Genomic DNA, 20576 nt, shown 5'->3' on the forward strand with positions numbered 1-20576 from the left:
ATAATTCCCATTGGAAAAAAACACCAATTTAACAAAATAGGGTAGTTAATATTTGTGTCTTCTTTGTCAGGTTTGGGTTTGCACAACATGGGTCAAAAAGTGATTCACTAAATTAACAATTCACAATAAGAGCACATGGATGTGTTAGCAGAATCCACCACAGAATTTTCAAGAAGACTGTCAAAATATGACGCCTTAAATAAAACATAGAAGAACCCTTATTCTCCTTTACAATAATTAATAAAAAAATGCAATGATTAAGATGGAATAGTGGCATTAGAATGTGAGAGAGGCACCAAACAACTATGTTTGTCTTATTTTGAAGGTTTAACTTTAAAAGAGTTGTTAGAAACACCAGATTACATTGGAAAATCACATATTTTAACATTTGAGGCTTATTAGAGCCACCAAATAATAATTCCCATTGAAAAAAAACACCAATTTAACAAAATAGGATAGTTAATATTTGTGTCTTCTTTGTCAGGTTTTAAATTGGTGACGACATATAAACACCTTCTAATGCACAACATGGGTCTAAAATGACCTTGTGCCCTAGAAGCGTAGTGATAAAAAAAGGTTTTTATTCAAAAAGTAAGAAATAAAAACAAAAAATGAGGACGTATGATGATCAAAAACAAGTTATTTGAGGAAAACCTGCAAAACTAAATGATGAAATGAATTTATTGCAAATATATAGAATATAAAAACTCAGTTGGGTCACTTTAGACCATGGGTCTCAAACTCGCGGCCCGCGGGCCAATTGCGGCCCTCGTGGCGGTATTTTGTGGCCCCCACCTTGATATGAAAGTTTAATTTCAAATTTTTTTTGGTAATTTTGTGTCTTTTTTAAAACAATTTTATGTCTTTTTTTAATAATTGTGTGTCTTTTTTAATAATATTGTCTTTTTTGGTCATTTTGTGTCTTTTTTTGGTCATTATGTGTCTTTTTTTCTAGTGAATTTGTGTCTTTTTTTATTTTGTGTCTTTTTTGGTCATTTTGTGTCTTTTTTTCTAGTAATTATATGTCTTTTTTTGGTCATTTTGTGTCTTTTTTTTGGTCATTTTGTGTCTTTTTTTCTAGTAATTTTGTGTCTTTTTTTAAATTTTGTGTCTTTTTTGGTCATTTTGTGTCTCCAGCGGCCCCCAGGTAATTTGAGTTTGAGACCCCTGCTTTAGACCATGTTGTGCATCAAAGGTATTAAATGCACGTCACGTGTGTCACTTCCTCCCTCCGGCGTGCTTTTAAGACCATAATGAGAGAGCCAATGAGCTGGAAGTACACACTCTATTTATTGTGAGTGTTAACAAAATGCCTGCAGAGGATAAAAACAAACACCTCTGCCTTCTCTCAGGATACCACACAACAACACACGAGTTCATACAGATGTCTGGGATGTCACAATAACTCATATAAACATATCGAAATACATAGCCGCCAGCACATAAACACACAAATGTACACACACACACGTGAATTAGTGCAATGTGTGTGGGGGGAATGAGCAAACAAGTTGGTAATGAGAAAATGACAGCAGCAAGTTTGTGCCTGTTGGTCTGCTGTGGTCTCCTGCTCAGGGAACACGAAATTACCCTGCAACAAATCCTAACAACAAGACTTCACTTACACAAGTTATCATCTTATAATCCTCAGTCTGCAGCTGCAGGCAGGTAAAATCACTTGCATCTGAATAGTTTTTACAGTAATATATACCAAGTGTTACGAGGATACTGTGTTCATTTTTTTTTTTTACACTGGTTGTCATTTTGTGTTGTTGTTTCTTTTCCTTTCGTATGTATGTGTGTGAGTGTTTGTGTATGTATGCATATGTGGGCATGTGTATGTATGTATGTATGTATGTATAATAACGGTGTATATGCAAATTATATGTATGTTTTTGTAATACATGTTTAGACAAGGATTTTAACTTGTCATATTTTATATGTATTCTACATGTCATGTTAAATGTTTTGTCTGACTCTTTTTTTATTATTTTGTTTTCATATTTGAAAATAAACTTGAATCAATCAATCATTTTTTTATTTTTTTATACTGGTAGTTATTATTTTACTTACACTTATATCATACTTTTACTTATCATCATACTAAATAACCGTGTTTCCTTTAGGGGGGGAAGTGTCTACCGGGGAAGTCTCAGGCCACGCCCTCTCAAATGTCCACTCACTCTGCGTGTCTCATTAACAAAATTCAACAAGACGTCACATTTGAAAGGGAATATATGATATTAAATGTGTTTTCTTAAGCCCCTTAACAATCTGACGGCTCAACGGTTTAACAGGAGGAGCCAGAAACACCAAGAGTCTGATGAGTAAAACCTTTGACTTACTGTAGGAGACAGGCATTAACCCATTAAAGACTGGAAAGTGGATAAGTCGTTTTGTAGTATTTGTAGTTTTTTCCACCTATTTTCGGTCTCTTGGCCAATGAAATGCATCCCAGAATGTGGGAGTGTCGCAATGCATCATGGGACTTTTCCAGAACTTTGAAATCATCACCAAAAAAAGACACAAAATGACCAAAAAGACACAGAATGACCAAAAAAAGACACAAAATTATCGAAAAAGACATACAATTACTAAAAAAACTTCAGGTTTTAGGGGCTTATTTTAAAAATTTTTCCAGGCGTTTTAGGCCTAAATGGGTTAAAAGAACAGATAAAACAAGTACCATGATGAGATCTCCAGCCCGGAGGTTGAGAGCGGTGGGGTCGTGGAGGTTCCAGTAGTCCTTCACTGCTCTGACCTGGAGAGAGTTAGATGCTTCTGCACAAAGACACAAACACACACACATCATCAGGATGTTTTACACCATTGACTTCCATTCTGATTTTATAGAAACATCAACTAAATATGAAAACTGTTAGTGTAAGGAAGCTGCTCACCTCTCAGCAGCTGTTTGATCTCCCGGCTGGCTGTGGAGGTGGTGAACTGGTTGACGATGTCCAAAGCTGTCTGGTTGTAAGTGTTGCGCATATTGACATTGATGCCCGCCTAGCAACACACACACACACACACACACACACACACACACACACACATTGCGAGATAACTGTGGGTGAGGTGCAGTTTTCAAAACAAAACCTCCCTTAAATGCCTCCCTCCTATATTAAATTCAACAATAACAGTGGAAATGGAGTGCATGTGTTACGGTAAGAATGTGTTAGACCCGCCTTCAAAATAAAAGCATACACATGTAGCTTTCAAAATAAGAGCACATGGATGTGTTGGCAGAATCCACCACAGAATTTGCAAGAAGACTGTCAAAATATGACGCCTAAAATAAAACATATAAGAACCCTTAATGTTCCGTTAGTTAGATTATTTACATTGCAGCACATAGAGAGTCCGGCTGCTAATGGTGTGTTCAAGGTCTACACGAATGTCAGAATTTTCGACGTTGTTCCGAGTTTCAAGTTCCGACTTTCAAGTTTTGACTTTTAAGTTCCGTCTTTGAGTGTAAATTAAACACACCATAAGGCGTTACGGTAAGAATGTGTTAGACCCGCCTTCAAAATAAAAGCAAACACATGTAGCTTTCAAAATAAGAGCACATGGATGTGTTAGCAGAATCCACCACAGAATTTGCAAGAAAACTGTCAGAATATGACGCCTTAAATAAAACATATAAGAACCCTTATTCTACTTTACAATAATTCATTAAAAAATGCAACAATTAAGATGGAATAGTGGCATTAGAATGTGCAAGAGGCACCAAATTTAGGCTTTTAGGGCAAAAATGTTCTCCGGGGGAGTATGGCCCCCATACCCCCCTACTTAGCCTCAGAAAATCCTGACAGATAATGAATTGCCCAGCAGTATGTTGAGGGTAATAAAGGAGGAGAGATGTTTTTGGGTCCTTCATTGAGTCAGCTTCAAGTCAGTAAATTTGTTTGGCTGCACTGGGAATTTCATGTACAAACTTCTTTTTATTTATATAAATATGTTGGTTGTTGTTTACACTACAGTTCATTTAAAATTGTTTGTGTTTTCTGCCTTTCTGCCTTCCCTTCTACTTCTTTAATAAATAAAAAAAACATCACTGTCAGCCTTCACAATCTCATTCCAGCTGAATATTTATCATATTTTACATCTTTTTTTCTTACATCAAGGAGCAGTCGCACCACCTCTGTTTTGCCGTAGAGGGCAGCCTCGTGCAGAGACGTCCCCGCTTTGGTGGCTTTGTTGATGTCAATACCAGCTTTGAGCAGCAACCTGGGTAATCAAAGCAGAAACACTCATGTTAGGCTGCAGGCAACACATCCATCCATTCAACTGCTACAGACATCTGTAACATCTCATTAAGCCATATACCCCCCACTCACCCACCCACACACACACACACACACACACACACATACAAGCTAACAAATATGTCTCTGGTTCTGTCAGGGGCCCAGATGTAGGAGTGCTGATGGCTCTGCATGAACATTGAGTCAGGTTTTAAAGATGTAAACAATACTGCCCTATAAAATCTAACTGCAGTAACTACGCAAAAGGTAAAACTGAGAAAAACTGCTTTAAAGTTGTTTAATGTTTTCTAACTGACAAACCAAATGGGTTATATGTAGATAAGCGATATGACACTTATTTCTACACGTATTGATGATGTAATTTTTATGCTGAAAAATCATGATGATTTATTTTACCTTTGACCCCAAAAACGTACCCTGTGGTACTAGGTACTGTGCAGGTTGTGGAGGGCCGGAACAAAACTCTGAACTAAATTCTACTCAATATTGACTTCATCACTTCATAAAATGCAGCAAATTATCTGGTTTTGAGCTGCTACTGGTAAAAATACATGTTATGATAAGACTGTTAATGTGGAGTAAGTCAAACATAGCAGTAAAAAATAGTAAAAATATAAATAGTAAAAACTTCAATAACAATAATTTTGCATTACTATTAGAAACCAGAGCGCAGTAACTACAATGTTGTTGTCTTCTTTCAGCTTATAGTCAGACTGCAGTTTTATTATTTATTATTTTTTCTGCTGTTTTTGTGTGTATAAATAGTTTTAAAAAATGGTACATTTCCATAGAAACCTGTGTCTTTTGTTTGTATTTTGGGTTCCTGGCAGCTTCATACTTTAATTAAAATAAAATGAAAAATCTGACTGATAGCCAAGTTTGTGTGGAGAAAAAGGAGCCATGCATGTGATGTAAGGACAGACTGAAAGATGCTGAACAGAGACAGAAATTAATGCAGAGGAAGTTGACAAATTTGAACCAAAATCTCCTGGACTTCAGAGGTTTAACAATTAAAAGCCACAGAAAAAAACCCTTCACACCTAAAAGCTGACATACTCCTATAACCTGTTTACTAGGACAGTGTTAAAATGCACATCTTGTATTATTGATAGTATAGAAAAATAGTTTTTCCTTGTAAAACAAGAATACAAAGACAGAATTACAAGAATTGTAAAGTAAAAGTGCAATGCTACGAGACTGAATTATCTTTTGGACTGCTGCAGAAATATGATGAAGTTTGCAAAAATGAAACTTCAAAGATGCAAACTCAGCTTTTCATTTGTAAAAAGCTTAATGGTGACTTGTGAAATGAGAACGCTGCTTTACTCAGCAGCAACGGTTGAAATCTTGCTTTGAAACTTTGAGAAGCTCAGACTTCTCCATTTCTGTCCTGCAGATAAGCACATTTTTACTCATATACTCCACATAAACAACAATGTATATATTAAGTACACAATAATAGCTATGGCAAATGTTCTCAACATGGAGTCTCTGCAAGTTTGAAGACAAAATATCATTATGAATTAACCCTCTATGGTACGGTGTTGCCCATTTTTGTCCTGTCAAATTTCTACAATGCATGTTTTTGAGTGATGCAATACTTTAAATAAGAAGGAAGAGTATAGGGAACCAATGGCAATGCTTTAATTTGTCACATGACCTCCAGGAGGCCATATTGAAACACTATTTTGCAGACTTTTCCAATTGTGCGCCACAAAAAAATCACAAAACGTGATTTCGTGGCCCTTTTCCATCTCGAAAAAAACATATTTGTACTGATAGGAGAGTAAACGATCATTTTTGTCAGTTTCATACACTTAGACATTCATTTCAATGGGTCGTTGGTTCAATGGTTCAACGTTTCCTACAGGCAACATTCAGACAAGAAACCGGTTTAAAAAAGTTCCTTTTATAAGTTTTTTTAAATTTAAAGTGTTGTATGTATTGTACCCTGTTGAAGCTACTGAATCTTTTATACATGTTTATTAAATAAATTATGTCTATTATAAATTAATTTTACTTTTTCACTTGTGCACCGTTATGGTACAATGTTGCCTACAAGCAACAAACCCCAAAAACTTCCAAAAAAATATATGTATAAAATTAAACATTAAAATGTTTATTTAGTCTATTTAAGACAAAAAACCAAATATAATTTTCCCAACTGGCATCATAATGCGTACCCTAGAGGGTTAATATAACAAATTGCATTGAAATTAAGTTACAATATTTCCACATAACTAGAGTGTATACATATATAATACTTAATCTACAAGAAAATCTTCACTGGGACTAAAACTTATCTCCTGCTTGTCTGTGTGCAAACGTTTGCAGCTCCAGTTCTAATCACACCCAGAAAGCTTCTGCAGCAGAACAGAAAATAGGTGCTGTAGCACGACTGCTGTATAAGTATAAGTGTGGCAGTCTTTGAAGAGACATAAATCCCTTCGTGGAAGATCACAGCCAAACTCTGCTGAATAAACTCTGAATAAACTTGTGTGCTAATGCAGTGATTTTAAATTTCTGCTTGTGTTGAAAGCACATCCTTTCTCCCCCATGTCTAACAATTCAGTTTCCAGTTGAGGAGAAGCAGAGAGGAGGATATTGCAAAATAGATCTGATAATCATTAGCAGCGTGTATGAGAGGTAGGGTGGGGTTACTTGGCTAAGCATATACATATTTACACAGCTATGCTGGCATAAGAAAAGCATCAAGCCACTCTTTGGTATCTGGGAAGTGAGAAGTCCTTGGGATTAATATCACTACAACATGTATGCCCTTTCTGAATGCAGAGATTGTTATTGGTTTTGATTTCTGGGGCAGTTATTTTAGATGCAGTGGCACCAACAGTAATAGTGGTAGAAGTAGCATTAGCAGTACACTGCAAAAAAAGCCAACTTGTATTTTTTGGCCTAAAACAGTGATTTAAGTTGGTAAAACTTGGAAATATAAATTATTGACATTTAGGGCAATAATGTAAGTTAGCACAACAAAGGAAGCCAGTTGTCTGCTCAAAAACAAGTTGGTGAGTTGTTGTTACTTATATCTTTAAGTTGGGGTTCACAACAAGGGACAATAGTTCTGATAACTCTTATTTCTTTGTTGTGAAATGAGGGAAAGCGGTGAAATTCGGTCATTAGCGAAAGCTAGCGGCTAACTGATGCTAGCGGCTAACTGATGCTAGCGGCTAACTGATGCAAGCGGCGCTGCTTGTTACAGCTACAAGAGTAGCCATTAGCGTATCAATGCTAACTAAAAATTGTGGTCACAACATTAGCTGACATTTCATAGCAGCGTTACAATCGTGCCAATTCAGCACATTGCAGAAGTTAGCAGAAGTAAGGATTAAAAGTTATTACAACGTAAAATTATAAGTTAGTAGAACTTACAGTTGAGTTGACAAAAATCTGAATTCAGAGTTGAGCAGACTCAAAAACAAAACTTAAAATATTTAGTTTAATTGTCCAACTTAAAATTTTATCGAAGTTTGTTGCCTTGAAATTTTGAGTTCACCCAACTTTTCTTTTTTTGCAGTGTAGTATCTACATACTACACTAGTAGCAGTATGTAGTAGTAGCAGTGATAGTAGTAGTAGCAAAAGTAGCAAAAATCGCCGGTAAAACAGAGGATTAATGTTCCGATAGTAAGACTAATTCATATTGCACCGCACCATGCATTAGGTAAATAAAACCAAATTAAAAATGTCAATAGCTGTCCTTTTTTAATTTCTATGCTTCGGTTTTTATAGACATTTTCTATCTGCTTTGTGTAGCAGAGTGGTTCTTCAAGCCAGTTAGAGAGTTAACAAGGGATTTTACAACTGTAAATGCAATTGGCTACAGCAATTTATTGAAATTTAAGTGATTTAAGTGAAGTCAAAACAGTGCTAAATTTGGATGAATTATAAAAGGTATAAGTGGTAAAATGAAGAGTCATTTGGGAGCTGAAAGAGCGGCTCTTCTTGGTGAGCTGAGACAAATGATGGGGATCACTAAGAAGAGACCAGATTCCCATCACTACACCGCACATAGAGAGTCTGGCGGATACCATTTGTTACGTCATTTGTTGCTAAATTATACAATTTTAAATGCTTAAATAAGAATTGATTTTTGGCGATTTGATAGCAAGCACTTCGGTTTTGAAATTGCTGAGAAACCCCTTATCGTCAATATGCCAAGGAAAGCCATAGGTCTCTTTTTGAAACTCTTTACAGCCACAAACTAAAGTTCACATGACAATGTAATGGTTACTATGGGGTCAACATCATGACAACATGAATACAATTGTGCTCACTGAATCCATAAGAGTCTCAGCCCTCCAGTCATACCTGATTTATGCAGTGTCAAGTCTGTTTAGGGGCCCCGGTATGCAGAAATATTCAAATACAATAGGCAAAAATAACACATTTGTACTGCCTGCCTCAAAGGGATTAGCATGCCTGTAAAGGGGAGGCTTGTGGTTATCCATAGAACCTATTTTAATTCAGATATATCGAGGTCAGAGGTCAAGGGACCTCTTTGAAAATGGCCATGTCAGCTTTTCGCGAACCAACATTTTGCGTAACTTTGGAGCAATATTCCCCCTCGACAAGATAGTATGACAGGGTTGGCAAATGGATTCCTTTGATCTTCTTGTTTCATATGACACCAGTATCTGACCCGTTCTAAAAGTTAATCACTAATTTGTGTAGTGGTAGTAGACGTAGAAATACAACTTTTACAACTGCTACTATTTATACAACAGTAACAGTAGCAGTAACTGTAGCAGCAACTGTAATATTAGCAGTACTATTAACAGTGACAGTAACAGTAACAGTAGCAACAGTAGTAACTGTAGCAGTAACAGTAACTGTAACAATAACTGTAACAGTAACGGTAACAGTAACAGTAGCAGTAACTGTACTAGTAACTGGAACAGTAACTGAAGCAGTAACTGTAACATTAACTGTAACAGTAACTGTAGCAGTAACAGTAGCAGTAACTGTAGCAGTAACTGTAACAGTAACTGTAACAGTAACAGTAACAGTAACAGTAGAAGTAACTGTAACAGTAACTGTAGCAGTAACAGTAACAGTAGCAGTAACTGTAGCAGTAACAGTAACAGTAGCAGTAACTGTAGCAGTAACTGGAACAGTAACTGAAGCAGTAACTGTAACATTAACTGTAACAGTAACTGTAGCAGTAACAGTAGCAGTAACTGTAGCAGTAACTGTAACAGTAACTGTAACAGTAACAGTAACAGTAGCAGTAACTGTAACAGTAACTGTAGCAGTAACAGTAACAGTAGCAGTAACTGTAGCAGTAACTGTAACAGTAACTGTAACAGTAACAGTAACAGTAGCAGTAACAGTAGCAGTAACTGTGGCAGTAACTGGAACAGTAACTGTAGCAGTAACTGGAACATTAACTGTAACAGTATGTAGCAGTAACAGTAACAGTAGCAGTAACTGTAGCAGTAACTGTAACAGTAACTGTAACAGTAACAGTAGCAGTAACTGTAGCAGTAACTGTAGCAGCAACAGTAACTGTAACAGTAACAGTAACTGTAGCAATATTAGTAGCAGTAATAGTAGCAGTAATAGTAACTGTAACTGTAGCAGTAACTGTAGCAGTAGCAGTAACTGTAGCAGTAACTGTAGCAGTAACTGTAGCAGTAGCAGTAACTGTAGCAGTAACAGTAGCAGTACAATTAACAGCAACAGTAGTAGTAACAGTTCCAACAGCAGTAATTGTACCAGTAGCAGTAGCAGTGGTAAAATTAGACAGATGCCAGCTGCTGGAAAAATGAGAGGGCAGTGTTTCTATTCTATTTTTTCTATTCAGTTCTATTAGAGTCCATAATAACTCTGCTGCTGCTCGCTGTGACCTTACTTGATGATGTCTTTGTGTCCATTCCTGGCTGCCAGGTGGAGGGGAGTGGTGGCTGGAGAGTCCATGCCGTCATGGCCTCCATTACCTTCTAGCAGAGCTGTCACCATGTTACTGCTCAACAGCAACTGAGCCACCTAAAGAAAAATCACAGACACCAAAATGGAGATAAAGTGTACGATGTAACAACAGAGGAGTGGCAGAATCAGGGCAAGAATTACAGCATTAGTAATACTTAAATATATATATGCAAAGCCCTGCAAGCTCAGGTTGAGTGGTAAAAATACAGCTCTATATAACCATATAGTATGGATTGAAATAATATGCATGGTGACTTACAGTGTATAGGGTCAAGCTAGTACAGAAGCTAATCCTTTACTCAGCAGCTGTCTAAAGATACCAAAGCCCTTCTCACTCACTCACAAAGTCTGTGTGTTACTAAAACAGCCCAACAGCCTTCTGCAAACTGCAAACTCAGACCAGACAGGAGAACATTTAACACGCATGGGAAATGTGTGTGTGTTGAAATCTGAATTGCATGGCCAGCTATACATCTCAAAGCAGGGCTTATCCGCTGATGTGACAGAGAAACAGTCAAACACACTAAAATGTGCAATCCTGTTAACATTACAGTGTACATGTGTCCAAGAAAGAGCCACTGGAGCCTATTTCCCTTCACTCAGACAAGCTTAATTTAGCTGGGTCGCTTCATATAAGCCATGGTTCATGTTTGACATAGGGCAGCCCCATCCAAAAAGGGCAGACTGGGCCAAATAGGGTGTTTTCACATGCAAATAATTGGATTAGAATGACCACATGAATAAAACTAATTGCTACATGGAGATTCAGTCCAGGCAAAGGGCACAATTCACCAAACGGCATTACAAGATCCTTCAACAGCACCAGAGCAATGATCCCTATGCAGGTTATTTCATCTTATTACATATCGCTACGGTACCAGTCAATAAGTATTGCAGCACCCAAATCCCAAACATATGTTTAAGGCAGGCGGCAACCTCCTGGTCTGAGCAGGGAGGCAAACCAGGAAGTGCCTGAAGCTGCATTCTACTGAAAATTCCAGCAGGGGGTGCTAAGTTTGGCTGCAAAAGCATTTTTGTCCATTCATTTCAATGCAAAATGAGAAAATTTCTCACTTGATTTATTACCTCAGAAATGTTTTTCAGGACAACACTATGGTCTCAATCACTAGTAAAAAATCTTCTTCAAGACAATCTGATGTTAATAGTGTAAATAATGGCCCCATTTAGAAGAAAATAGAAGATAAAGAATCGTATGATTTGGGGCGGGGCTACCTTTGATTGACAGGTCACTAACAAGGCGAGCCGTCATCAGGAGAGAAGCAGAACAATGCGTATCCATGGCAACGTGTCAATAAAGTTATATATAACGTTATATAGATATAAAAAAGGACGTTTAGCGGTTTGGTCTCATAACTTTGACCCTTTTCACTGTATTTTCACTTAATGACAGTTTATTTGAACATCACCAGATAAACCTGAAGGCTGCTATAAAAGCAACATGGTGCTGTAGGCTGATCTCCTCCATGCCACCAAGTATTAATGCACTACTTCATGATTCAAAAGGAGCCCAACCAAGTATTGTCTATAATGTATAGAAATGAACAGACTTTTCAGAAACCTGACATTTGTGTTTAAAATATTCTTTTTTAAATTAATCTTATGTAATTTTCTAATATTCTGAGTCACTGAATTTGTGTTTTTTTATGATCTAAATTACAAGAAAAATAGGCTTGAAATACTTCACCCTATGTGTAATGAATCTATATAATATACAAGTTTCATTTTCCGAAATAATTGACAAAAAATATAGAACTTTTTTCACAATATTCTAATTTTTTGAGATGTACCTGTACATAAGTCCACATGATTTCAGAATCAGAAGCCTTTAGTGTCATTGCACAGGCTAGTACAACAAAATTTGCCATCAACCCGTCCAAAAACGTATAAAAACACACAAACAATATGACAGAGCTGAACAGGATAGGAAGACAGAGATGAAGAGAAAGAAATATAGCACAACGTGATTGGAGGAAAGGAGGAAAAAACTATTAAAAAAAACCTCAGCAACATATGAATAATTTTTTTTTTCAGAATCAGAACTATGTATGAGGTTTAGGGGGTTTGGGGTAGTTTTTCCTTATTTAAAGTGGGGATCTTAGGACGGAGAGTGTCATATTCTGTATTCTGACTTATTATTCTGACCCCAGGGTTTTGGAGAAAAGTACTGAAATTTGTGTACTGATGATGGTCGTGATGATATTCAATGTTCAAACATTTAGGACACAAACATATTTTCATACCTTTAGCCTCCCAAACTCACAGGCCAGATCGAGAGGAGTCTTCTTTGTCTTGTTCATCAGACAGGGATTAGACTGGTGCTGCAGCAACATCTCAGACTGGCAGAGAAAGGGAGAAAGGAGAACCTGAGTGATATCCCCTCATGAATTATGCAAAAAACACTCACATGTCATTCATCCCAACACATTATTCACGTGTGTGTGTGTGTGTGTGTGTGTGTGTGTGAGAGGAACATATGATAGCTCTACTGTTAGCATTGTGTTTGATGGTGTACTGGACAAGGTTATAATAGCTTTGGATTTTTCATTAGTTTTAATTTCGTTGTGAATTTTTGTTTTCAAATTCAGTTAGTTTTAATTTGTTTTTAGAGTGAGTTTGCATTTTAAAATGCTTTGTTTTAGTTTAGTTTTTATTAGTTTTAGTTTTAGTGTTAGTTTTAGTTTTTTTTTGGTAATGGATTATGTGTTGGGTGCCAGATTCAAAGAGGTCATAATAAATTTTGCCTTTATTTCCTTTGGTTTATCCATCTTAGCCCCAATATAATAAGGTTATTAAACCTCTGAAGTCCAGGAGATTTTGGTTCAAATTTGTCAACTTCCTCTGCATTAATTTCTGTCTCTGTATAGCATCTTTCAGTCTGTCTTTACATCACATGCATGGCTCCTTTTTCTCCACAAACAGTTGGCTATCAGTCTGATTTTTCATTTTGTGTATTTTTTTGGTCATTTTGTGTCTTTCTGAATTATTTTGTGTATTTTTTGGGTCATTTTATGTCTTTTTTAGTCCTTTAGTCCAACATAAAATGTGATTTTGAATCTTTTTTTTACTTTCAAAACACTATCATGCAATGATCCAAAATCCAATGCAAAAATCCCATAGGCTAATTCTAGTATGTGTTTCTTTGTGTGTGTGTGTGTGTGTGTGTGTGTGTGTGTGTGTGTGTGTGTGTCCATGACATATATATGTATCCGTTAAGACATTCCAGTAGTCAAAGGGATGAGGCTGCAGGAGAGGAATGTGTGCGTTCACCTTCCCTTTAGAGGAGATACCTGTTTCATAGCATTAATGGTATTACTGGTATTGTTGGTGAACAATACAGGCTGGGACACAAAGGGGATAGATTTCACTGGGAGGACTGGTAATGGCTCGGAGCTCTGTGTGTGTGTGTGTGTGTGTGTGTGTGTGTGTACTTACCACCTCGTAGTGTCCATACTGAGCAGACAGATGTAACGGTATCTGTCCATCATGGGAGGGGGAGTTGACTGAAGCTCCGGCTCTCAGCAACAATAAGACAGAGTCTGCTTTGCCCTGCCAGGCTGCATAGTGGAGGGGACGCATGCCTGGAGACACACACAGGAAATGGAGTGAATTGTGCATGTGTTGGAAATTGGTGGTTGCATTATACGACAGCATAATTATATCGAACCATCAATCATGCAGTATAATCCAAGTTTTATTTATCCAGTCGCACGCTCTCTACTTCTCAAAAACTTTAATTTATGCTGAAATTGCATTATTACTATTAATATTATTAACACTTACCACTACCTTCTTTACTCGTCCAGTGTGAGACGGTACTGACAGAGGGTTTTATGATATTAAGATTTCGTAACACTTTATATAAAGCCTATGTCTATAATGCATTATACTTGCGCTATAACCTTCTAACAGCGCTATATATTTAAATAATTTATAATATAAAAATAGTTATAACACATTGATAATCATTTTATAGTGCATTAAAGCAGCACTACTGAGAGTATTATCCTGAAGATATCATAGTAATGTCATCAGGGGTATTTAGGTATTTTTAATTATAAAAAGCCCATCAGGGTTAACCTAGAAGTGTCTGTGTAAGAAAAAAATGATCGAGGTGTATTGTTCAAATTGAATTTTGCAGTGTGGTGAAAATGCAAGTAATAATAATAATAATAATAATGTTTCCACTCCATGCCTTAAACAAAATATATATTTTTTTACATTTTTATATGAACTGTAGCATAAACAACAACCAACATATTTACATAAATAAAAAGAAGTTTGTACATGAAATTTCCAGTGCAGCCAAACAAATTTTCTGACTTGAAGCTGACTTAATGAAGGACCCAAAAACATCTCTCCTCCTTTATTACCCTCAACATACTGCTGGGGGATTTATTGATTTTCTGAGACTATGATGGGGGGACTCAAACAAAGTAGGGAGGTCCAGGGGCATGCTCCCCCGGAGACTCGCCTTCAAAATAAAAGCAAACACATGTAGCTTTCAAAATAAGAGCACATGGATGTGTTAGCAGAATCCACCACAGAATTTACAAGAAGACTGTCAAAATATGACGCCTTAAATAAAACATAGAAGAACCCTTATTCTCCTTTACAATAATTCATTAAAATATGCAATGATTAAGACGGAATAGTGGCATTAGAATGTGCGAGAGGCACCAAATTTAGGCTTTTAGGGCAAAAATGAGTATGCCCCCAGACCCCCAGATCTATTTATTTAAGTTGCTGTTGCACTACTGTTTTGTATAGGGCTACCGTTTTATTTTAAAGTAAATGTAAAAATAAATGGCTTGAATCTCTGTATCGGTTCTATTTGCATTTATTTAAATGAGGTAATAAGCAGACATTTGGTGCAAAATCTACCCCATTATATGCAAATGAGACTCATTGTAAAACAGTCACAAACACCAGCACTAATAGAAATTGTTAGTCTCTTCAGAGAGCTTGGTGGCACTATTGTTTTGTATAGGGCTACTGTTTTATTTTAAAGTAAATGTAAAAATAAATGGCTTGAATCTCCTGTATTTATTCATGTTTTACAAAGGGTTTAACCTGAGCCAGGCCTTACCACAATGATAATCATATCACAGTAATGCAGGTGTAGGATGATATTTTTTTTATTACATACTGGTATCGGATCGGTACTCGGCATCAGCAGATATCGGAATCGGTATCGGGCAGGAAAAAATGGTATGGGAACATCTCTAATCCTGACTGCTGTACTTTGAGCGATACGAATGTGCTACAAGCATTAAATGGTGTGAAACTCTGTGATGCTGAGGTGTTTGTTCCACTTAGCATGCATGAGAACCTGGATTCCTGAACTGACAAGCTGGCAGTCAGTGCTAAGAGTAAAATTCAACCTTCAGAAGAGTCCTTCAGGAGTCTCTAGCTGACCTCAGACGGTTATGAGCGCTACTCCCCTCTGGTCCCAGCAGCGAGCTGCCACTCCCGCACCCATTCTACTACATTTGTTCCGCTTTGAGTCTGAAGATATTTGCTGTAGCTGCTGTCACTGCATGGCAGACAAACTTCAAAGTGAATCATATTTATTCATATGGGTCAAAGTTATTTTCAGCTGGGACTGTCAGAAAGCTGTTGAGGAAGTTTTCAGGCTCAATTTGACCCCAACTGACTTCCCGACGTGGATTTTTTTTTTCCTGGGTTGTTGGCTTGTCTGGTGACACTGGTTCAGCCTGTAAAGCTGTTTGTTCTGCTATCAGGTTACCATTGATGTCCTTGATATCCACCGTGGCCTGGGCCTCCAGGAGCAGAGACAGCAGCTCTGTGGTGCCCGTCAGAGCGGCATGGTGCAGCGCTGAGAAGCTGCAGACAACAAAGAAGAAGACAAGGAGGGTTATACATCATACTGATTACTTTACAGTAGGGTTGTTACGATACTAAGATTTTTAACTCGATACCGATACTCAGGAAAATATTCGATACTCCTTGCCATTTTCGATACCACAAGGATAAAAACAAAGACCCCAAAATTTAACAGAAATATTTTTATTAACTGGGACTTCAAGAGAGAAAATAACACTTTTCAGTCACCAACATTTATGTAAACTTATTAACTCTATGCTGATGTATACTGACACTGTGTCAATTAACGTAAAATAGGCATACTACTTGCCTGATTTATTAATTTACGTTGTTTATAATCATTAATGTGACGTCAGCCTTTAATTGCTAGCTGCAGCTAATGGCTAATAATAACACGGCCAACATTAATGCGGGCCACCGGATATTATCGATACTTTTGAAAGTGAGTATCGTATCTGGATACAACCTTTTAGTATCAATACTTTTTTGAGTATCGATACTCTTGACAACAATACTTTACAGCAGGTGAGACCTTTTCAAAACTCAAGACTGTGTGTGTAATCTCATTACAGATAGAAGAATTCAGGGCAAATTCACAAAAGGTTTTGGAAGCTTTTTGTGGCCCCTAAACGTGCAAATAAGGCAAAAGCAAACTGTGTAATTCTAAAAAACACCTGCAAAGAAGGAATAGTAAACCTAACTGCTCTGTCACTGAAATTGTGTGTCGTTGCTCCGGTTCTATTTGCATTTATTTAAACGAGGTAATATGCAGACATTTGGTGCAAATCTACCCCATTATATGCAAATTAGCTTCATTGTAAAACAGTCACGAACACCAGCACTAATAGCCACAAGCAGTTAGAGTTAAATTGTTAGCTTCTTCAGAGAGCTTGGTGGTAAATGAAGCACATTTATTACCAAGGACCATTATAAGGTAAATTCAAACTTCTCTATTTTGGGATTCAGTGGCAGATTTCTGGCTCAGTCTGACTCATGATGTCCATAGCTGATGCGCTCACATAGGCTCACTGTATGAAAGTGGACTGTGTGTGTGTGTGTGTGTGTGTGTCTTGTTCATGGCACGAAGGTGTGCATCCTCGATTTTGAAGATTTTTTAATTCATTTTTCAAAATATCGTTATTTATGTAGGACGTGTTGCAGCATTGCACTGTTTCCAATCGGACGCCTTTTAGGGGAGCTCCGCCCCCTTTTAGAGGAGCTCCGCCCCATTATGTGATAGGCCTACACCTGGTCAGTAACACAATTCACTCTGGATTTCCACCCTGACTCATCTCATCTGAAGTCTATTTAGCCTACCTATCTTTAGGAGTTTTAAAGTGGCCAAAAGGTTCCATTTTCCAATAATATTAAAATAGTTTCCAGCGAATATCAATGTTCAATGTGTATGTGCTGGATGGTGTGGTACCTTATGAAAAGTAAGTGTTTTATGGAGTTGCAGACGTTGTAGTGGTCTGCATAGCCACAATATATGAAACACAATAGTTTATCAAACAATCTCCACATTCCACATTAACACACCTAATAACCCTTTCTCACATTATTCACATCCATCTGTTTGTGCTGCATGTAAACTTCTTCCCTCCTATATCTGTGTCTGTATATATGTCTAACCATGTTGAATGATTACGTTTCTTTTTCTTAAAATAACTATTTCTGTGTCTCTTTATATCTCAATGTACATACATGTATTACCCAATATACACTTTGTATATTAACACTACGCATTAAGAGTATTACACCTCATGGTACATCCCACTTTCACACACAACCTCATTTGGCCATGATTGAAAAATCTACTTAATCTCCCACTATATGAATACATACTTCCTACGGGCACTGCACTAGTCTATTAACCCTTTGATGCACAATATGGATCTAAAGTGATCCGACAGAGTTTTTATGTTCTATATCTTTGCAATAAATTATCTTCATCATTCAGTATTCCAGGTTTTCCTCAATTAGTTTGTTTTTGATCATCATACATCTTAATTTTATGTTTTCCTTTATTATTTTTTAAATAAAATCCCTTTTTGTGTCACTACTCTTCTAGTGAACAACATGGGTCAAAAATGACCCATATCCATTTTTTAGCTAAGTAGCTTGCTAAGATAAATACTTAGCTAACTTCTTGGCTAAATATTTAGCTAAGTAGCTTGCTAACTACTTAGCTAACTTCTTGGCTAAGTAGTTAGCTTAGCAAGCTACTTGGCCAAATAGTTAGCTATGTAATAATACAAAAACTTTTTTTCTTCATAAAGTATGAGAGGCAAAATGGAAATAATGATCTGTTGTTATCAAAAACAAGATATTTAAAGAATACTTGGAATATTTAATCATAAAATAAGTTGATGTCAAAAGATAGAGCACAGAAACACACAGCAGCATTAAATAACATGGGGAATGAATGCGGGTCATTTTTGACCCATGTTGTGCATCAAAGGGTTAAAAAAAACGCACAAGTATGCGTCAGATTGGGAGTAGTTCAGGGCTTCATCCCTACCACCCACACTTTAACCTCTGGTACATTTATATTCTGCCAATTCATTATCTGTGAATTTGCCCCTTATATTAGTGTTTTTGGAGTATGTATCAACACTTCAGACTGACTTGATGAAACTGATGAAATGTGTGAGTTTCTGTTTGGGTGCTTGTCAGGTCGCAGTATATTCCACAGACGGAGAAATTAAAGGCATAAATAGTTGGTGACAAGTTTTGCTTTTGCTGGGGGCGACACAGACACAGTGAGTGTTCCAGAGGAGGTGACCCTCCAGGCAGCAGAGCCGGAGCTGCAACACACTCCCCACATGTGGGGATAAATAACAGCTACAGTGTCGGGGACCTTCAGGAGATCTCACACAGCCTCAGGCAGCCGTAGTGGAAGCCCTGAGCTCTCAACACAAAGCCTGGAACATTTGGAAAGGAAACTTACTGTAGCTCAAAAGGTGCCAATATAGACGTGTTTTTAAAAAAGTTCATGGTGACGATTTCATGGTAAAGTTTATTCACATTTATTTTTTTATTTTTTTTACTGAAACACTTCAAGACCTAACAAATAGATAGGTTCAATTGAGAGAATAAAAAAGAGGAGCAATCACCTGTCTGGAAAAATTGACCAGGTGTTTGATGTGAAAACAAAAGTAAATTACTTTTTACTTAACTTTTGTTTTTTTATGTAACTTCCATGGCTCATGTCACCCTCGTACCTACTTCACTTGGATAGAGTGGATTTGGTGCCAATGAGGAGAACCTCTGTTTTATTACTGTTTAATTTAAGGAAGTTTAAGGTGAACCAGGTTCTTATTTCAGAGATGCAATCGGGGAGGGAGGTGGCCGGAAGAGAGGACGAGGGTTTAGTGGTGAGGTAGAGCTGGGTGTCATCGGCATAGCAGTGGAAGTTAATGTTAAATTTGCTGAGATGTTGCCGAGGGGAAGGAGGTAGATGATGAAGAAGAGGGGCCCCAGGATAGAGCCCTGGGGCACACCTGAGGTGACGGAGGAAGGGATGGATTTGAGTGACTTGAGTTAAATGAACTGAGTGCGGCCAGAGAAGTAGGATGTGAACCAGTCGAAGGGAGTGTGGGAGTCTGCATATTTCTGGGAAATGTCTATTTCCTCCTGTTGTTATTTGTAACAGTGCACTTTGATAATAAAGCTGACTTTAGGGGGGAAAAAATCCTCTTTTTGGCCCTATTGCGCCCTTTGGTGTTGTAAACTCTCGAGGTGAGCCATCTGAATCGGGTATATATTATATATATATAATATATATTAGGGTGTGGTATTTAAAAGACGCTTGTTTCGAGCCGCCACATTTATCAACAGCCGATCATTCTCACGCTGTGATTGGAGAGATACGATCGTTTGATAAATCACACATGAACCCTGTCGTAAGACGAAACTGCTGCTTTTATATTTCAGTCCATGAATGGATTAAACAAACATGAAGCAGTGTGTAAATTAGTGAGCCTAGTAAGGGGTTTGTTTGTTTGCTTTTTTCACCTTAGACCAGGGGTCTCAAACTCAAATTACCTCAAATGACCAAAAAAAGACACAAAATTACTTATAAAGACACAAAATTATTAGAAAAAGACACAAAATTACAAAAAAAAGACACAAAATTACTAAAAAAAGACACAAAATTATTTAAAAAAAGACACAAAAAAAAGATACAAACTTACTAAAATAAAAAAAAGACACAAAATGATATTACATAACATTTCCACTTCTTCCGGTAACAACAACACGGCAGATAATAAACAATGAAACAAAGCTCCAGCTGGAGCAATAAAGGGACCTTCCAGACACAACACGGTAAAGTGCCATTCATATAAAACTCACATTAAACTTTCATATCAAGGTGGGAGCCACAAAATATGGTCACGAGGGCCACAATTGGCCCGCGGGCCACAAGTTTGAGACCCATGCTTTAGACAGAGCCAAGCAGCCTTCACCCTTTTCCCAGTCTTTATGCTAAGCT

The 20576-nt window shown here is 37.3% G+C and overlaps 1 protein-coding gene across 1 annotated transcript in view; it reads right to left on the minus strand.

Annotated features, from left to right (window-relative positions):
• LOC131959071 (caskin-2-like) overlaps window positions 1-20576 on the minus strand; it is a 44513-nt gene that overhangs the window by 21196 nt on the left and 2741 nt on the right. Inside the window, exons 2-8 of the mRNA XM_059324175.1 lie at window positions 15984-16081; window positions 13670-13815; window positions 12478-12573; window positions 10140-10273; window positions 4122-4230; window positions 2901-3009; window positions 2687-2781 (exon numbers count right to left, since the gene is read on the minus strand). Of these exons, the coding sequence (XP_059180158.1) occupies window positions 2687-2781; window positions 2901-3009; window positions 4122-4230; window positions 10140-10273; window positions 12478-12573; window positions 13670-13813 (687 nt within the window). The 5' untranslated portion in view covers window positions 13814-13815; window positions 15984-16081. The remainder of the gene's footprint in view (window positions 1-2686; window positions 2782-2900; window positions 3010-4121; window positions 4231-10139; window positions 10274-12477; window positions 12574-13669; window positions 13816-15983; window positions 16082-20576) is intronic.

Source organism: Centropristis striata, chromosome 21 (genome assembly GCF_030273125.1).
Source record: "Centropristis striata isolate RG_2023a ecotype Rhode Island chromosome 21, C.striata_1.0, whole genome shotgun sequence".
Lineage (NCBI taxonomy): Eukaryota > Metazoa > Chordata > Actinopteri > Perciformes > Serranidae > Centropristis > Centropristis striata.